Below are 19,693 nucleotides of genomic sequence, written 5' to 3' on the forward strand. Positions count from 1 at the left end.
ATGATGAGAAGGAAGAAGGAGCAGCCGAGGGGAGGCTCGGAGCCGAGCATCACCTTGTGACTCCGGCGCGGCCCGGTGAGCCGGAGGCAGCGAGCGGCCCGTGCCGAGCCGGAGCGGAGCCGGGGAGGAGTTCGCACACCGACTTGGCCGGAGGAAGGAGGGGGACGGCGACAGGGGAGGGGAGGGCAGGGGGGACAAGCTGCGAGCGAGAGGGGCTCTGCAAGAGTCATGAACGCGAGCAGAGACAAGGCCGGTGACATCTCCATCCCGGCGGCGGTGACAGCCCCGGCGGGCGCGGAGCCCCGCGGCTGCCGCGGGGAGGGCACGGACGGCCGCGGCGAGCAGCGGCTCCCGGGCGGCGGCGAGCTGCCGCTCTACTGCCCCGCCGGCCGCGAGCGGCACGGGGACGGCCGGAGCAGCACCCCCGGACCGGAGGCGGCCGCGGCCGCGCTGCCCACGGCGCACAGAACCACCTCCTTCTCCGTGCTCGACATCCTGGACCCTAACAAGTTCAACAGCAAGCGGCGGCACTGCGCGGGCTTGTACAAATCGGCGGGCGCCGAGTTCGCGCTGGGGGCGGAGGATAAGCCCGAGGACTCAGGGACCGAGCTGGCCGAGCAAAGGGCTCTCGCCGAAGATTTCGACGCGTGCAAGAAGTCCGCAGAGCTGATCAGTAAGTAGGTCTGGGGGCTGCCCTGGGTTCCCCCAGCAGGGTCTCGCATGCTTTGACATCTCATCCTCCCCCTGATGGCACTTCGGGAGCCGGCTCGGGGAGGGACAACGCGCCCTGCGCTGCTGCTGCTGCTGGATGTAGGGAGGTGGGATTCTGAGTCGGGATGCAAAGGGGAGTGGGATTCTGAGTCAGGATGCAAGGGGCAGTGGGATTCTGAGTCGGGATGCAGAGGGCAGTGGGATTCTGAGTCGGGATGCAAAGGGCAGTGGGATTCTGAGTCGGGATGCAAAGGGGAGTGGGATTCTGAGTCAGGATGCAAGGGGCAGTGGGATTCTGAGTCGGGATGCAAGGGGCAGTGGGATTCTGAGTCGGGATGCAAAGGGGAGTGGGATTCTGAGTCAGGATGCAAGGGGCAGTGGGATTCTGAGTCAGGATGCAAAGGGGAGTGGGATTCTGAGTCGGGATGCAGAGGGCAGTGGGATTCTGAGTCGGGATGCAAAGGGCAGTGGGATTCTCAGGATGGAAGGAGGGAGCCGAGCGCGTCCTGCCGGGACAGGCCGGAGGGCCCCGGGCTCGGCACGGGCCGGGCTCCGCTCCCCGCATCCCCGGGACACCCGGAGCTGTTCGTGCCCTGCACCCCCGGGAGCGGCGGCACCGACCCCAGGGATGCCGGCCTGGCCGGGCTGCGGAGGAACCCCGCCATCCTCCTCCTCCTCCTCCTCGCAGGGACGGCCAGCGCTGCCCGTGAGCTCCGGCTCGGGCAAACTTGGGAGCGGCTCCTCTGCTTTCGGAGGGCCGGAATCGCGGCCTCGAGGGTGCAAAACCTCCCTTGGTTCCCCCACCTCGCTGGGCCCCCCCAGGCGTCCATGACTTTGTGTCTCCTCTCCCCAGCCCCGGACCCTCTCCCGTCCTCCCCCGCCGCTGCCGCCCGTTGCTCTGGGCGACAGATTCAATTTTCTCTCTCCCCTTGGCTTTTTTAGGACAAATCAGACTAATTGTGACAAAATGCTGGTTATCTCTGGAAAAACAATTAAATTCCTTCGATTACATTTAAGGTAAAATGTGCTTAGCAGCGTAAAGAGGCTGGATAATGGGGAAAATCGCCCCAGAGTGGCATGTAGGACTGCTTGGATCGATATCCTATTATCGAATTGTGCATATCTCTTTCAAGCACCTTGCAAACTCTTCCCTAACATCTAAATTATAGGGTCAAAATTCGGATAATTACTCGATTAAAACCTATTACACTTATTAGGGCTCGCTATTGATCGGGAATTGCATTCGACCCAAGCTCTAGATTGCTTTTTCTTTCTGGGTCCGAATATCCCAACTTTCTCACCTCTAAACACCGCGGCTCTGGGGACCGCGGAGGGTTCCGGGGAAAGGCTGTCGTTGTGGAAAATATCTATAGTTATTCCATGTCCAGAGAGGGGAAAGAAGAGGCAGCGAGCTGCAGGGGATAAAGTTCTCGGCTTAGGAAAAATAGTTTGTGTGTCTGGGGCGAGAGAGGAGGGCTCGGAGGTTTCCAACCCCGCCAGAGCGGGACTCTGTCAAGTAAAATTAGGCAGCGAAAGAGGTCTGGAATCTGCTCCAGTCCGAGCCGCGGCGCATTTTTCATCTGTAAAGCAAGAGCAGGAATTGGGCGCTAATAGAATTCAAAAGAGATTTTTTAAAGCAGTGCGGAGCTGGAGTAATTATTCCTCCAAACTCATCTGACTTTCGTCATATTAAATAGACTGGGCGATCAGAAAGACTGACGAGCTTAACCTATCGCTAATCTCACACTTTCATCTCCAGACAAGGAGAGAAATGAAACTCCATCTCTTCTCTCAAAATAAATATGTTTGGAGGCATCGCGGCGCGGTGCGCTTCGCCCGCTGACAAGTTCCCCAGGCGCTCCACACAGGGACACATCGCCTAAATGTGATGGCAGTGGCCAGAGATAGACCTGGGACTGCTCGAAAATCACGAAATTTAATTCTTCTCTTTCCCCACCGCAATTAATATTAGTTCAAGTGGTGGCTTAATCTAGGAGAAGTGTTCTGAAAAGTGGCTCTGTCCAGAAAAGTACCAACCCTTCGGAAAATGCAAAGGATTTCTGGCCAAATGAGAGGGGAAACAGCGCTCGTCAACTGCCGCTCGTAAAATTATTTTAATGTTAAAAATAACAGTTTAAATTCCCCATTAAATTACTATTTAGCCTATTCCCGAAAATAAAAAAAAATTAAATTAACAAGCCCGGCGCGTCCATCTCCGTCCGCAACTCTATTCGCGGTGCATTTTTTTTTGTCTTTAAAATTTTTAGCTGGCGCACGGCTGGGATTCCGTAGACGGAAGATCAGACCCCGAAGCTGCAGCTGCAGGCTCGCGGTGCGCTCCGTGCGCGGGGGCTGCGGCTGAGCCAGCCCCGAGCCCGCCCGCAGGCGCAGCCACACGCACCTTTTGTAAATCGCTGCTGTAAAAAATTACGCCCCGCAATTTCTAGCAGCTCCTACAGGTTGCAGGACGCCTGTCTGCACTCGCTGGGTCGGGCTGGGAGAAAAGTGACCCGGTTCTGTTCTGTTCTGTTCTGTTCTGTTCGGCGGCGATCGCCCGCGTTTTCCATGCTCCGGGCTGAACAGAAAGCTGGAAAGGGTTCTTAACGAACCCTGAGTTATTAAGGGATATTTGCGGAGTGACAAGGACAGCAATACTCTGCCCTTATTTCCCCCACTGAACCAGCCATATCCGAAATCAGCGCGTTGAACAAAACGCACTTCTCAAACCACCCTAATTTTACATGCGGGACTTAGGGGATCCTGCGGGAGGATACAGAGCAAATTTGAGGCGTGTTCAGGTTTGGGGGCGATTAAAAACATCTAAACTGCGGACAGGATGAGGGTGACAGAGCGGCGATTCATTTCCTTTCCTATTTGCGTATCTCGGTTAACCAAGTTAGAGGAGTCCTTGATTAGGGGCTGCCGGAGCTACGGCCCCGTTGCAGAAGTGAGAGAGGGAACTTTAGGAGTGTCTGAAAGCACCGGCGGGAAAGGACGGGACTCACGGGCCTCTGCCCCATCTCCCCCAGCCCCGGCCCGTGGAGGAGGATTCGCCTCTCGCTCCCCCGACGGAGCCCGGGCCCGGCCAGGACGACGAGGAGCCGGTTCTCCGGAAAACGCGATTTGCTCCCAGGCTTCGTAATGACAGAATCGTCAGCAGAAGTCCAATAGCCTTAAATATCGGATAATTACCCTGTTCTCCGATGGAGACCCGTTAATTGGAGCGTAATATAAACCCAAATAAATTAAATGACCGTTAACTAGTTTGTACATTGCACAAAATGAGTTTAATTAAGTTTGTATCTGCTCTGCTAATCAATACAAGTATTTACTCCACTTTAATACTTCCATCTCGGGAAGTGACAAGAGGTCAGACCGGACGCAGGAAGGGTTAAAAATGCCAGAGCAAAACCCAGCAAACCGCCCATCGATTCGGAGATTTCCGTCACTAAAATTGTTGGAGGCTCTTTGACATCGCTGCTGCCCGCTCCCAGGCACGGCCGGCCCGGCCCGGGCAGGGGCTCCTCCCCGCGCCCCGCTGCCCCTCGGGCACCCCGGGGGTACTCGGGCACGCGGGGATCCTGGCCCTGCCGTGCCCCCAAAGGCCCTTCCAGGCTGTGGGAAGGGGGTACAGCCCCTGTCCCGGCCGTGGGAAGGAAGGGGGTACAGCCCCTGTCCCGGCCGCGTCTCGGCTCTTGCCGGAGGGGTTTGGCTCGGAAGGGGCAGCGCTGGCAAAGCCTCCCCGGGCCGGACAGCCCCTTCCCGGCCCCCGAGCTGCAGTTCCGAGCCCCATCCCCACCGCTGCTCCTCAGCCCATCCCCGGCCCGGCTCAGCAGCAGCCCCGCACCGAGGGCCCGGACCGGCTGAGGAGCAGCCCCGCTCCCGAGGGGCCCGGACGGGCTCAGGAGCAGCCCCGCACCCAGGGCCCGGCCCGGCCGCATCCCCACGGCAGGCGGAGGGGCGGAGGGGCTGAGGGGCCGAGGGGCGGCCGCGCTGTCCGGGCAGCCCTGTCCGGGAGCAGCGGGGACACCGGGTGGGAGAACCCTCGGGACACCCCGGGGGGCTGGGGCGGGCGGGGCGGGGGCCGGGCCGGGCCGGGCGGCGAGCCCTAACAGCGGCTGTGCCTTGTCCGCAGAGGACGGGGAGCTCTACAAGGCCGAGGAGTGCGACCTGGACTACGGCAGCCGGCCGAGCCGCAGCCCCGCCAGCGAGCTGCAGGACGACGAGGAGCTGTGCAGCGAGGAGAGCGGCAGCACCAGCGGCGGCAGCGGCAGCTCCGGCCCCGCGGCGCCCGGCGAGGCCGAGCCGGGCCCGCTCCGAGCCGAGGCGGCCGAGGCGGGGCTCGTCCCGGCCCCCGCGCCCCCCGCGCCGCCCCCGCCGCCGGCGCCCGTCGGGGCGCAGCCCGGCCCGCAGGCCAAGCCCAAGAGGAAGCGGACGGGCTCGGACTCCAAGTCGGGCAAGCCCCGGCGGGCGCGGACAGCCTTCACCTACGAGCAGCTGGTGGCGCTGGAAAACAAATTCAAATCCACGCGGTACCTGTCGGTGTGCGAGCGCCTCAACCTGGCGCTGTCGCTCAGCCTCACCGAGACGCAGGTGAAGATCTGGTTCCAGAACCGCCGCACCAAGTGGAAGAAGCAGAACCCGGGCGCCGACACCAGCGCGCCCGCGGGCGGCGGCGGCGGGGCCGGGGCCGGGGCCGGGCTGGGCGGCGCGGCCCTGCCGGGCGGGCTCAGCCCCCTCAGCCACTCGCCGCCCATGGGCGCCCCGCTCTCCATGCACGGCCCCGGCAGCTACGCCGGGCACCCGGCCGGGGGGCTGGTGTGCGCCGCCCAGCTGCCCTTCCTGCCCAGCCCCGCCGTGCTCTCGCCCTTCGTGTTGGGCTCCCAGACTTACGGCGCTCCGGCCTTCTACACCCCGCACCTATAAGCCCGACGCTCCTTCCTCCTCCTCCTCCTCCTCCTCACTGCCGGCTGTGCCGCCGCCCCCCGAGGATCGCCGGGCCGGGCTCACCGCACGAACCCCGCGCCCGAGAGTGAAACCGAGCCCCGAGCGGCACCGGGCAGAGGGGCAGCCCCGGAGCCTCCGGGGGATGAAAGCAGCGGCCGGAGGCTCCCGGGAACCCTCGGCAGGCTCCCCCGCCCCTCCGGGCCTTCCTACGACCCTTTTTGTACGCGACGTGTCCGGACTGCGCTGCTGAGGGAAGGAGGAGGAGAAACCTCCCTCCCCCGTGTACATACGAGTAGATGTAAATCATCGTTACCTGTATTTTTATTTTCACCGTCCCTCGTTGCTATGTGGGTTTAATTAATTTAATAATTATTATTAATATTATTTGCCTTTGTTTTTATCCTGGTCTGGCCACTAGCGAAAGACTTGAAAAGAAGGTTATGTACCCATTTGACTCTCAGGGTAAAACGGAGAACTATCGCTCCTGTCCCTGACGCTGCAGAGCAGAGGCGCCGCTCCCCCCGTGCCCTCACGGTGACCAGGGACATTTTTTACAAACGTCACTGTCCATCCAAGGGGCAGCGAGGGCGGCTCCCGGGGCGCAGGGCGGGTTTTTTACGTTAAACATTTCTGTATATTTCTGGTTGTTACAAAATAAAAGAAAAAAAAAGTTTTAACTTTATAATTAATGTATAAGACGAGGGAGTAAGAGCAAGAGGTGATAAAGAGAGCACTTTGTTTGCTAAACACTTTAAATCAATCAATAAACTCTAAAGAAACGGCGCTTTCCGTGGCGGGAGTCCCTGGTTTTCGGGTGAATCTTTAAAAAAGAAAGTTTCCTCTGGAAAACGCCTGCCTCATGAGACGCTCGGATGGATGTCTCGCATCATCCTTTTCCTTTTCGTTTTCTCTGAGAGCGTATTTCTTATACGCAAATAAACCTTATTCTTCTTGTACGAGGGAGGGGATTTCCCTTTTTAGTTTCCTTGTTTGCATTTTCTTAATTGGCTTTGCCTCTTTGCGCAATATTACGGACAAAATAAATATCATATGTAGAGGGAATCCGACATCTCTGCCATGCATGGGAAGTCCGATATTTTGGATTTATGTAAATTTAATAAATCGGCTCCTTTATTCAGTTTGCACAACTTTAAAAATAAAATAATCTTTCCATCGCCGTTCCTCTGATTACTTTTAAATTCGTATCAAAGTTGGTCTTTTATAATACTTTCTTTTTTACTTTCAGAAACAAAGTCTATAACGGCTGTGAGTACCCCGGGGTGGCTCCGCCGGCCCAGCAGCTCCCAGCCGAGGGAGAGCTTTCATTTTCCACTCATTTTAGGTGCGTGGGTTTTTTGTTGGATTTTTTGTTTGTTTGTTTGTTTAGTTTTTGGGGTGGTTTTTTGTTTGTTTGTTTGTTTGTTTGGGGTTTTTTCCCCTTTTTTTCCCTCGGGAGCAATTCTAATACACCGACATTTTGCGGAGGGATTTTTGGGTGGCAGAGCATCCTCCTCCTCTCGGCAGTCACCGAGGGGTCCCCGGGGTCTCCGGGCTTTGCTCCCCGCTCCTCTCCTTTCCCTGCTCCGTCCCGTTCCCTCAGCCCGGCTCCGATCTGGGATCGTGCAGGGCCGGGAGCTCCAGAGCCGCATCCCGCTGCCGCGCACCCCTCTAGAACGGAATCAAATGGAATCAAATGGAATCAAATGGAATCAAATGTTCGAGCCCTCCCGTGGAAACAAAATCTGCCGCGACCGCCGGTGTCGGAGACGAGGGGCTGAGGCTTCCTCTGAGGGGTCCGCAGCCTGCGGGAGGCGCGGGGAGGATGCGGGATGCCTCAGGTAACGCGGGATGCTCCAGGTAATGCGGGATGCCTCAGGTAACGCGGGATGCTCCGGGTTTAGCGGGACGCTCCAGGTAACGCGGGATGCCTCAGGTAACGCGGGATGCCTCAGGTAACACGGGATGCCCCAGGTAATGTGGGATGCTCCAGGTTTAGCGGGATGCTCCAGGTAACCCGGGATGCTCCAGGTTTAGCGGGATGCTCCAGGTAATGCGGGATGCTCCGGGTAACGCGGGATGCTCCAGGTAACCCGGGATGCTCCAGGTAACCTGGGATGTTCCAGGTTTAGCAGGATGCTCCAGGTTTAGCAGGATGCTCCAGGTAATGCGGGATGCTCCAGGTAGTGCGGGATGCTCCAGGTTTAGCGGGATGCTCCAGGTAATGCGGGATGCTCCAGGTTTAGCAGGATGCTCCAGGTAATGCGGGATGCTCCAGGTAGTGCGGGATGCTCCAGGTTTAGCGGGATGCTCCAGGTTTAGCGGGATGCTCCAGGTTCCCACTTCCCCGCCTGCAGAAGCCTACAAGCATCAGGAGTCTCTGACCAGGCTCATTTGCATTTGTGAAAATAAGATCTGTTACGATGAAAGGAGTTCTGAAGTAAATTTTCAGGGAAAAACATGACAAGTAGCAATGCTTGGAGTATGTAAGACCGTGTACTGCTCTGCACAGTTTTTACTGGTAGAAGAAAAGCAGCCAAACTGGGAAACGGGCACTGGGGAGACGCTCTCACACTACACCTTTGTGTGCCAGGTTTGAGTAAGTGCCACCAGCAGCCAAACTGCTGGCTCAGGTGAGGCATGACACAGCTGAATAAGAGATAATTCAACCCCTGCCTGCAGCTCCAAGCACTTCCCTGCCAGTGGGGAATAATTTGGCTCCAACAGGAGCTGCCCAGAGCTGCAGAGTGCAGGACTGCCCTCCTCCAGGCTGGTTAGTGTCCTGCCAGTGAAACCTGCTCATGTGAGTGTTATTACTCACAGCTGCTGGGTGAAGGAGTCAGTTAGCCCGAGATTCCCAGCCATTAAATGCAATTTAACAAGGCTTCTCACATTTTATGGCAGCGCTGAGAACAGCCGCAGGTATCTTTCTCAGCATGGTTTAGGCAGTTATTGATAACCCTTGCTCCAGTGCCTCATCCAGAGCTGTGAGATCATAAAATTCTAGAGCAGAGCTGCACAGCCTCAGCTGCAGTGTGTGCCTTCCCCAGCATGCAGCGCCTGCAGCGGTGCAGGGCACGTTTTACACTCTGCTCACAGGTCCTGTCTGTGCCCAGCGGGCATTTGGAGCACCAGCAGCAAAGAGCCAGCTCCAACAGTGCTCCCTGGACCAGAACTCTGCAGCTGGCCCGTGGTGCTGGATCGCAGTGTGGGTGTTGACAGTGAGAAGAACGATGGCATTGACACAGGAACAGCTCAGGTGTGAGTGCTCAGCCCCCGGTGTGCTGAAGCAAAATGCTCCCACCTGCCTGAAGCTCCCAGCTCCATCCCATTCCTGCCCGCTCTGCAGGAGCCAAACGGGCTCCATGCAGCGCTTCAGGTTGTCCCATCAGGCGGCCACAGAAAGCCCCCAGGGCTCCCACAGTGACCCCCAAAGCCAATTCCCACGTGGGGCCTGTGTGCTGTCCCCGGTGCCCTGCCCAGGGCCCTGGAGCTCGTTTTCCATGAATCAGCAATGGAGCAGAGCAAGGGGAACACTCTGACGGGGGGGATGAGGGCTATGACACAAGCAGGAGGTGTTTGCTCTGCTCCGTTCTGTCAGTCAAATTGTCTTTTTAATTACTTCGTGATTCGTTGATAAAATGTGAAGTGTTAGGGGATCAGGAACACATCCAAGGGGACTCTGAGCAGAGCATTTCCAGAGGGCAGAGTCTCAGCTCTGACAGACTGAGCAGCACATTCAAACCCCATTCAGTGTGGTCAGGTGATGTCTTTGGCAGGTACCAGAGATGATCTGGGGCATCAGCACATTTTTGGACTAATTCCCGTGAAATCAATGCTAAATCCAAGGGTGCAAACCTATATTAGTAAGAAAAGATGCAGATATTAATTGCATCTTGCTATTGTTCACTCTGTGAATGAATGAGGTTAAAAAAAGGAAAGTGCTCTATTTTACTTCATATAATTCAGCTTATACTAAACAAGTTTCAGTTGTTCAGTAAAATGTCTTATAACAAAACAACAGAAAGAAGCATATAAATACAGACAGATACATTCCAAACAATTGAGAGAGAACGCAAAAATATTTCAAAATATTTTCTGTCATTGATTTCACTCAGCAGTCAATGATGTTTCACAAAGTCATTGCAAACCAGTTCTGTACTATCACCTGCAAAAATTCCTTGTGCTGTTTCCACCTGAGCAGGGTGCAGAGAGTTACTTTTTTAATTCTTAGAGATTTTTGACACGTATTTCAGAGCTTCTGTTTGAGACTAAACTCAGTCATGTTACACATTTCTAGTCTTATACTACACAAATGAAATGTTAAAAATAAAGCTTTGTCTGTATAAACTTAAATCCATTTTCCAAAAATACACCATGATGTCTGCTTGCAGTGTGCTATATTAACAAATATTAATTCCTGTATTACATGACACAATAATTCTGCTCAAACAGTTGAATTTAAATACTCAAAGGAAAATTATTCCACAATGTTTGGGCATTTCTGGTCTTCAGGTTCTGTCTCAAAGATAACCAAGTAAATATGGTTGTTGTAGAGCCTTTCTTCAGAGCAAATAAAAGAAAGGTTTTTTTCTGATACTGGAAGATTTTCCAGACTCTGGGAGGTGAACCAAGGCAGGGAACAGAGGGACACTGGGATGAAGGGGACAGACAAGTTAAAAAAAAGGATCTTAATCAGTTTGTTGCTCAAAGTGGGCTCACATAAATGGTTTACAGGGTCATATTCCAATATTACATAAACCAAATTCTTCTCTGTCTAGTGGGTCTTTTACTTCTTTCCCCCTTGCTCACACACTCATGTTGTGTGCCACATGCTCACACTGAACAGACATCTCAGGCGGACAGAATGGGGGCTGTCACAGTGAAAATAACCCTGACAGGAAGAGCTTTTCTCCTTTGCTGATGCTGTCTGGCAGAGATGTGAGATCATGGTACAGAATAAGCTTTAGAACAGGTTATCAAAGCCTTGGAAGGCTACAGCTATGTGCCCCTCAGGAGAAATCCTGGTGGTGCTGGAAACCCTGTGGATGAGCCTTGTATCAATAGGATTTCCAGCCAGAAACCAGAGCACGGCCAGAACATAAAAGTCTGGACACTCAGGGTCAGGCAATATCTGCATGTGATTTACTAATTTATTCCCTTTATGTGACACATGTTCAGGTAGCTAAAACGAGCCAGGCTCACCCAAAGTGATAGACTTTATTTTAGAGTACATCTTGTAGATTTTCTTTCTGCAATGACACAGAAACATTTTACAGTGACAATGAGGGAGAGACGACACCAGAGCAAGGAACCGAAATATTGTCACAGTAACATTTATGTGGGGTGGTGGTTTACACTGTAAATATTCACCCCCTTCAGTAAACTGCTGCTTTTTCAAGAGAAGCAAAATAATTATACTAAACTTACTACAAATAAATGAATTATTGCTATTTTTCTTTCTAATTTTTTTTTCTCTGTTACAACACACATACATTACAAGAACTCATCATGCTCATACAGGGACTCTCTCCTGCCTTTTCACTGTGACACAGGCAGATGACAAGTTTATTTCCTGTTCCTTGGTTCCCAAGGAGGGGAGGAGAAGTGCAGGAAGAGAGAACCTGAATGAGCTGCAGGTTGGGCTCCTCCAGCTCCGTGTGCTGCCCAGGAGTTCACAGCACCGAGCTGCACTCTCTGTGACCTGTTAAACGTTCTGAGAGCTGTGATCAAGGATGCTCTCTGGGACTCCAAGCACCAGCATTATGCCTTGCAGGGGTGATTTGGAGTGAAATACTGTGTTTGCCTTGAGCACGCTCTGCAGCCCACCTGAGCACACTCACCTCTGCCTCTGCTCCAGCGCCGGGGAGAATGAACTCCCCTGCACATGTGGAAGCAGCATTTAATTTCTGCCCCAGTGAAACCCTGTGGCAGACTCTCCTGGTGGTGCTGTTAGCCTTCAGCTGCCAAAAATACTATTACAAAAATTCAAAGATATCCAAAAGCAATTTCCAAACAAGCAGGTTCATATATTACATTTCCATATACCTTTTACAGTGCATGAGGATAAGAATAGCTGCATAATGGCATTATAAATACAGCAAATGAATGGTGGATGCAATGCCAACACCTTGTCATTATGCAAACTGGAATGTGGCAGAAATGGTTATTCAACAACCCCTTTCAAACAACCACAGGTCTAATGCTGCTCATTACATCCAAACTAATTAGCACCACATTTAAAAAAAATTTAATAAGGTTTTCCTTAACCCCTCCACAGAGAGGATTCCTCATGATAATGGAAAAGCATACACTTGGCACAGGTGGGTTTTTGCTCAGGGCACTGGCAGGCAGAAAAGCAAGGGGCAGCCTACCCAGAAAGGCAGATGATGCAATTTCAGCACAGACACTTAGAGATGGAGAGACAGATTGTGTGACATGAGCCCAGCTGGGTTTGCCCAGGCTCTGGGGCAGCCCGTCTCTGGCACAAACACCCTGTGCCCTCCTCCCTGGCACAGCCTGCTGCCCACCTCTCCCAGACCCAGCTGATAGGAAAGGCTCGGCAAGGACACGAATCCTTTTCTTTCTCCACTCAATCAGCTTTGAAGAAGAGGAGGGAAAGCATCAACTCAAACATGAGTAATTAAGGGATCTTTCTCCTTCCTTTCCTGCAGGGGCAGCATCCCACTCCCACACCAATTGTATCCCACAGGTCACCATCTGTCCAGCTGTCGGGCAGCCCTGGCTCTCATCCACATGTACTTTTTAGGGGATGTGCTGTTTTAGGATCTTTACCATCTCTCCTAGCTGAAGGGGTGGGGAGGCGCTGCTGGATGAGGAGGGGTCAGACTGGTCTGACCTAGGCTGCTGCTTGAGGCTTTTCCCTCTTAATTCCTTAAATTTCTGTAGAGGATTTTGTAATAGGACCATCACCACATCCAGTAAGAGATGCTCTGAGGGCTCTGGATGTACCAGCAGGATCTAATGTCTCTCATTACACTCTCACCACCTTTGTAATCCTCTTGGTGCCCCCATCCCACACCCCAAGGGCCCTGCAAAAGACAGTAAACACAACATTAGTCTGTGAAAAGCCTTAGGTTGACGTTCTAGACGGTGAAAAGCAAAACGAAATCAGAACTTAGAAATGTATGTTCCCACTGTGATGTGTTGCCTGAACATTTGCATACTGTTAGTCCTGCGTGAGATATGTGAATATGTTATAGTATCAATTTACTCAAACATATCTTTCCAGAGATGCTGCAACTTTGTAAGTAAAAGAAAAGGGGGAATTGTTGAGGGATAGAATGTAGGAAAACAAAGATAGTGCATAGGTAGTGTCACACCTGAGGAGCTGCAGCTGCACTAATCACCAAAGATCAGGAACAAGCCTGCCCTAACAGGCCACAGCTGTGTCCAGTGAGGATGAGTGCTACAAAAGAGTGGGACAGCTGGTGTTTGTTGGCTGTGCTGTGAAGAAGGAGTCACTGCTGTGAGGAGGGGTCTGTGAGAAATCACCCAGAAGGTATGGGACTTTTGAAATAAGATGCCAACGTTTTTCCTGGCAGGTGTCAGGGGAATAAGCTGATCTGGCCCTCCCTTGCCCCAGTCTGGGGCTGTAATCTGCAGAGATCTTTCAGTGTCTGTTTAGTTTCCTACATGAGGCAGTTTTAGCTTCACAGTGGTTCGATTCCAGATCCCAAGGGTAACAGGTGATGGGAGCTCTCCCACCAGCTCTCCTGCTTTAAATTGCTGGTGGCTGGGGCTGTCCCCTCTGAGGCTGGGGAGGGACCTGGGCTCCACCTCCTGACCGTGTGCTCCAGCAGGAGAGCTGTTAATGCACCACGGCTGCCACGGCCTGCTCAAAGCCAGGGACTTTGCTGGAGGTGAGAGGCATTCCAAAAGGAATGGCTTTAAATGGCCGATTCTCATCACTGAAGTATCGCTGTAGCATCCTCACCTCTCTGGTGCACAGCCTGCAGAGACACTCACACCAGCTCTGAGTGAAGGCATTCAAGAGGCTGTCGGAACTGGATGAACCCCTCGGGCAGCTGCGCCACAGCCAGGCACCGGCAGAACGTGGGACACCGCCAGGTGGCCATCTGCCCGTGCTGTACACACCTGAACTGGCTTAGTGCTGCTCCTGACATCCAGCACCTCTGGCTTCTGCCTAGAGGCTCCCTGTAACCAGTAACACCCTTCTCACCCATTTCCACAGCCACTTTAAATGGAACAGGTTTCTTTTTGCTTTCCACAAAACAAAGGTGGTGTCTTCATTCTTTGTTTTCCAGTGATGCCCACTTTGATTAACTGAAGCCTTTCCCCAACATGCAAACTGTTCTGTGTGGCACGATCCGCTGCCCGTGCAGAACTGCTTACAAATCTCATTTGTATGTTTTGCTTACCAGTAAGAAAAGAACTACAAGTATTTTAATCATGATTTCTAGGAGCTTTTTAGTGTTACAGTTTTCTAACAGAAACTTTCAGCCCTATCCAGGTTGATAAAGCCAAGCCTCAAGTGAGTCACAAGGCATTGTGCTAAAGATGAGTAAGGGCTCATCACCGTGCCCCAGAAACCTTGGATGTGCTGAGGGGTGGATCTCATTCTTATTCTCACAAGGTCCATTCCAAGCTCATTTATGCCACTAAATGCTCTGTGTTTGTTTGAGTGCCAGGCCATACATGCTGTGATCTTTTTTCTTTCCAGGCTTTTACTCCCCAGGTGTAACCATGTGCTCAGGTAAGAATAACCATGAAGTCTGCTTGCAGTTCTTGTTTGTCCCACTGACACAAGCCTGGTGCAGACAGGATGATTTACCTGCACCAGCACAGCTCACTTCAGCCCAGAGTCCCTTCAGGCACACAATGCTCAGCCTGTATTACAACTGCTCACCCTAACAACCCTCCAAGGGCCAAATCACCTCAAGGTGTGCAGGTACCTGGAAGTCACACACAGCATCCCCAGTCAGCACAAGCACAGTTGCACAGGTGCTGGGGTGAGTTACAAAGGCAAAACCACACACAGAGATTATGATACTTGTATTTATTCTTTTTTCCCCAGAAGCCCTGAGCACAGGAATAGAGAAGTTGCAGTACAAATGTCACAAGGACAGTAGAGCAACATTTGAACCAGTGAGCCCAGGACCTCAAATCTGTAAACTGACACACAAAAAGTGTGATGTATCAAAAAAGCAGATTCATCTATTTTGAATTTTTGAACATAAAAGGATTTCCATTCAGTGGAGGTATACTGGATCTTTGGGGAGAGATGTCTTCTCAAACTTCTTCTTCCAGCACAGCTACAGATAAATTCAGGAAAAGGAGAAAGCTCCCCCAGAATCTCTGAATTATGTCTGACCAGGTCTAACAAGACAACATCCAAGACCTGCTGCATGTGTACCTGCTGAGTGGCTCTTGCAGAGAAATAATTGGATAAGAAGTGTCAGTAATTAACAAGGGGTAAGGGAAGGGTTTGTCCCACACTGGACCATGGGAACACAAAGAAGTGCTACAGGGGATGTGCCATCTACACGTTTTCCTATGAAGGGTCCATGGTTCATCCTGCCTCAAGGCAATAAATGAAGAAAAAGATGCAGAGGAAAAACACCAGAAGAGCTTTGAAAGAAGTCGGCACTGGCCATCAACCTGTCCCAAAGCCCAGGCACCTCTGAGCTGGCCATTTCTGAGCCACCTGCCAGGGAACCTTAACTTTGACAATTCTCTTTCTGCATGAAAGAGCACTCCAGGAAGACCTTTTATTTTCTTCTTTTTTTTTTTTTTTTTTTTTTTTTTTTTTTTTTTTTTTTTTTTTTCCCCAAGCATGGTTTTAGTACACAGAGAAAGCACACAGATCAGGTTTAAGTGCCAGATTGGACAATTGGGTCCAGACAGGAAGTTTTAATTGATAATTCTATAACTGATGTGACTGAGTAGCATCATTAGAACCACAGCACGGTTTGGGTTAGGAGGGAGCTCAAAGATCACCTATTTCCAGCCCTTCTGCCAGAGGCAGGGACACCTTCCATCAGACCAGGCTGCTCACAGTGCAACATAACTGACTGACCACACTTTTCTTTGATTTTCCCCTCAGATTTCTGCCATTTCCATTCCCAGTCTTGGTCTTTGGGATCTTTATTTAAGGCCCACAATGGGAACTCCATGGGGTCAAGTGCATCTACTGTTTGCTTTGTAGTGCTGACATTTCATGGCTCCAGCAAAGGAGGGCTAAGAGTCACTGCACAATATAAATTTCCTATTCTTCTTACAGGGAGAAAACATGTTTTATAAATAACACCTTCAGCCTTTGCAGGCTCAAGAATCTCTGGAATATTGGCACAATGACCTTGGTGGCTCTTTGAAGGTTAATCACCAAGTGTCAGTGAAGTTTGGACTGTCTGGGAATCCCAGCAGTCAATGGTTACCATCACATTCTAATGTGTGAGGTGGTGGAGCTGTTGGGTTTGTGTGTTTTCTATTTTGTGTGTGTTTTCTATTTTGTGTGTGTTTTATATTTTGTGCGTGCGACTTTGTCCTGAGTAAGAAATCAAGTAAGTTCAGCAGCTGATTCAACTGACTTGGTGACGAACTTGGTTTGTCCTTATCCACATTTTCACCTGAAATCTTTACTACCACATTAGCAAGACTGACAGTAGAAGTGGCTTAACTTTCCAGTGCAGGCAGTAGACACTACTTGAAATTCTGCCTCTTTATTGTTTTAGTTTCAGTATTTCAGAAGTATATCAACCTGTGTTGAAGAACAAAATATGTATTCCAAATTACAGAGCTCTTGCAAGAAAAATTATCAAAAGTCAGCATTAATTGTTTTCTATGCAATACTTGTGCAAATCAGAAAGTATTTGGCAGAACTGTAAATTAGCTTTTGTCTGAGGTGGTCAGAAGCTACACTGAGTTGTTAAAATTTTCCCAACTTTTAATTCTTAGTCTCCTTACACATGAGGAAACACCTCCAACAGGTGAGTAACTAAGTCTGTACTATAGAGAATCCATTCTCCTCTGCAATGAGCACTTTATTAGAGACTTTTGCAGGTCACTTTGAAATTGATTTTCAAACTGAACCCTCCTGATTGTCTGGATTTTCTTTATCCAGAAATGTTGCAAGAGCACAACTGGTCACTGTTTCATTCTCTCTCCTTAAGCTTACTATAGCCAGCAAACAAGTTTGGGAGATTTGTTTAAGTCCTCAGCCAAGAACTACAACCCACAGTGCTCCAAATGCACATAACTCTCTGGAGTTAGAAGATTCCAGATGCTTGTGTTTATATCTGGGTCCTCAGACTCTGGGGCTTTACCTGATGCAATTTTATCTGTTCCAAGCCAGGCAGTTCACTTGTGCCACTTGAGTGATTCTCTTAAACTTATTTTCACCTCATTCTGGAGCTTTTTTGGCTGCAGTTCACCTGGAGCACACTCTGTACCTGTACAGATTTCCCAAATGCTGCCCAGGAGCAGCTCTGACAGACACTGGGGTGCCACCTTGGGCAGAAGCAGGCCAGGATGGTCTTTGCCACTGCAGCTTTCCCATCCGTGCCACAGCTACCAAGACTGACTTAGCCCTGGAATTCAGTTTGCAGAAATCAAACTCTGCTCCATTTATCATCTGAAGGCATCAGGTGATTTGGATTTTTTTACTGTGCACCAAGGTGTTTGTAGAGGTGCTGCAGGAGCTGCTGTGCTGCTTGGTGTGGCTCAGTCTGTACAGAAGGCTGAGAAAATGCTCTGTGCATTGCCATCCCTGGCAGCAATCAATTTGTTTTAAAGTATCTTTTTCCCTGAAGGCCTGAAAGTGGAAAATTAAACACATGTACTGTCAAAGGAAGTATAAATTACATGAGTCCCTTAGGAAGGAAAAGAACCAAGCCCCGAAACCCAAACAGTTTACCCACATTATGTAGAAGTCATAAAACATCTCTATTTCATGCATATTTCAAATAATTATCAACTTTTTAAATGCATTCAATTCCACACCACCACATCTTTTCCAAAATTAATATTCATTATCAAATAAGTTAAACTTGGAAACAATTTAAAAATGACACCTGTAAAAACGTGCCTAGCACAGTATTGTAGTGACAATACAAATATCTTTGATTAAGGGTTTTGCATTGCACTCTTGTAATAAAGAAGGGCAGAGGTGATTGAGAATTTAATTCAGTGCATAGTTGAACTGGTTGGCAAACTTCTCGTGCTTCCTTTGGTCCACGCGGTTCATGGCTTTCATGACCCGTTTCATGGCCCCTCTGAAAGAGAAACAAAACAGCAATAACAGTTCTGTTGGGTCTCCTCAATCTCACAGAACATTTATGAATGTTGGGGAATTTGATTAATCACTATCAGGCTGCTGAGCGTGGCATTGATGAGGCTGAACCAATTTGTCTTGTTAACTGCATTAGTTGCAGCAATATAAATAGTTTAATTCAGCAATGATTTTATTAACAGGAGTAAACAAATCCAAGTCTTTCAGTTTAATGGCTGTGTACTCCACCCTCCCAGCATTATTTCTTAGAGTCACATGGAGCAAGTTTGATTTTCAGAAGCACCTAAGTGCTCCCAAGGAAAAAAAAACCTGAAAGTATCTAACAAGATTTTAAAAAATTAATACTCAGAAACCCTTATGAAATCAAACCCACAATCCAGAATGTTTTTGTGAGGGAAGGGTTGGCTGTTCAGTTCATGTGAACTTCCACAGGTTAGTAAAACTCTGTTTCATCAGCTGTGGGCTGAGTTAGACTCTTGCTCACACCAGCAGCACCCCCATTCCTGAGCAGCAGCTTTTAATCCACAAGAACTCTGATTTAGAAGACACAGAGATTATTGTGTGTCTCTCCAGGACAGGCTCCTGCTGCAGAAGAATTTAGCACAGGCAGGACAGTATGGCCAACACCTCACTCATAAATCATGTGCAAATGGGATTTCTGCTGCCTTGAGCCCTCTGCATCTCCAGCTGTGTCTGAAGAAGGCTCTGGAATATTCTTCAGGTTCAAAAAGGAAGTGAGGGAATGAACTTCAGAGCTGTTAAGCCTTCTAATGAACCCAAATGCAGTGAGGGCCTGTCTGTCTCCCTGTTGCTGCTCCATTGCTTCCCCCCAGTAAAATGTGCCCAGAGATTTCTCTAGGGAGGGGCTGCAATGCTTCCGAGCTGGGTCATTCAGACACCTCCTCTTTTTCCCCTCCACAAACTTTTGAGTGAAGATTACACAGGCAGGATTTTGAGGGAGAGGAAAATGATGAACAGCATGAACAGGAGTAGGAGATTGTCATAAAAGGCAGAGAGAGAGAGAGCAGCCCCTACATCCTCCAGCTGGTCAGGCAGAGGAATGGGCTCACAAGTCCAGAAGAGTAAGAAGCAGCAGGAGCAGTGAGGAAAATGTTCTGCTGTGAACACCTGCCCATCAGAAACTTAAAGCAGCTGCTGTGCAGAGCTGAGAGTGCCTTGCCTCAGGAATTTTATTCCTCACTGGATTCTGAAGTTCCAATTTTTATTGGTTACTTCAGATGCCCCTGGAACACAAGCTCAGCCATGTGAGGCTGATGTCGGCAGTGTTCTCAGCTGTCCCCCTACCTATGAAGGCTGTCATCTCCCTGGAGCACATCTCCAGGTAAACACGGCTGATGTGTGAGGTAGAGCAGCTGCAGGCTTGCTTTGAGGGCCTGTGCCATTCAAAAGCAGGGCACTGACTGATGTCTCCTCTGATTTCTACAAATTTGGCAAGTTCCATCACACAAGCAGAAGGTTTCAAGGCCTGTGCTCTTAAGACATTGTCACAGTCTGCATTTATCACTTCTGAGGATGTTCCCAGCTGTGCAGGAAAATGAAGCTGACATGCACCTGGGCAGCGTTCCTCAGGATCAGCCCTTACACACTATTCCAGCTCTGCTTCCAGGGTTATCTCCAATAAACAGGCTGACTTCTGGTTTGGGAACTGCTCTCTGCAATGGCTTCATTTCCAAAGCCATTTTGAAACATCTGAAAGAGGTTTCTCCTTAATAACGCTCTAAATGGTGGGATTAAAGATTTTCTCAG

At 50.6% G+C, this 19,693-nt stretch overlaps 2 protein-coding genes across 2 annotated transcripts in view; one reads left to right on the forward strand and one right to left on the reverse strand.

Annotated features, from left to right (window-relative positions):
* Window positions 1-228: 228 nt before the first annotated feature.
* NKX1-1 (NK1 homeobox 1) lies at window positions 229-5,637 on the forward strand. The gene is made up of 2 exons (XM_054293204.1): window positions 229-673; window positions 4,847-5,637. Exons 1-2 carry the CDS (start codon window positions 229-231, stop codon window positions 5,635-5,637), a joined length of 1,236 nt encoding a protein of 411 aa, XP_054149179.1.
* Window positions 5,638-17,357: 11,720 nt separating this feature from the next.
* The window catches only part of UVSSA (UV stimulated scaffold protein A), a 45,771-nt gene continuing 43,435 nt past the window's right edge, over window positions 17,358-19,693 (reverse strand). Inside the window, exon 13 of the mRNA XM_054293237.1 lies at window positions 17,358-17,909. Coding sequence (XP_054149212.1) covers window positions 17,816-17,909 — 94 coding nt within the window. The 3' untranslated portion in view covers window positions 17,358-17,815. The remainder of the gene's footprint in view (window positions 17,910-19,693) is intronic.

Source organism: Melozone crissalis, unplaced genomic scaffold, assembly GCF_028551555.1.
Source record: "Melozone crissalis strain CALT ecotype California unplaced genomic scaffold, PUWL_Pcris_2 ptg000132l_1, whole genome shotgun sequence".
Classification (NCBI taxonomy): Eukaryota; Metazoa; Chordata; class Aves; order Passeriformes; family Passerellidae; genus Melozone; species Melozone crissalis.

Excerpts from the sequence above, each read along its gene's own strand:
- NKX1-1 (XM_054293204.1), top strand. The coding sequence starts at position 229 with ATGAACGCGAGCAGAGACAAGGCCGGTGACATCTCCATCCCGGCGGCG. Across the intron at positions 674-4,846 it reads GAAGTCCGCAGAGCTGATCA|AGGACGGGGAGCTCTACAAG; the intron begins GTAAGTAGGTCT and ends CCTTGTCCGCAG.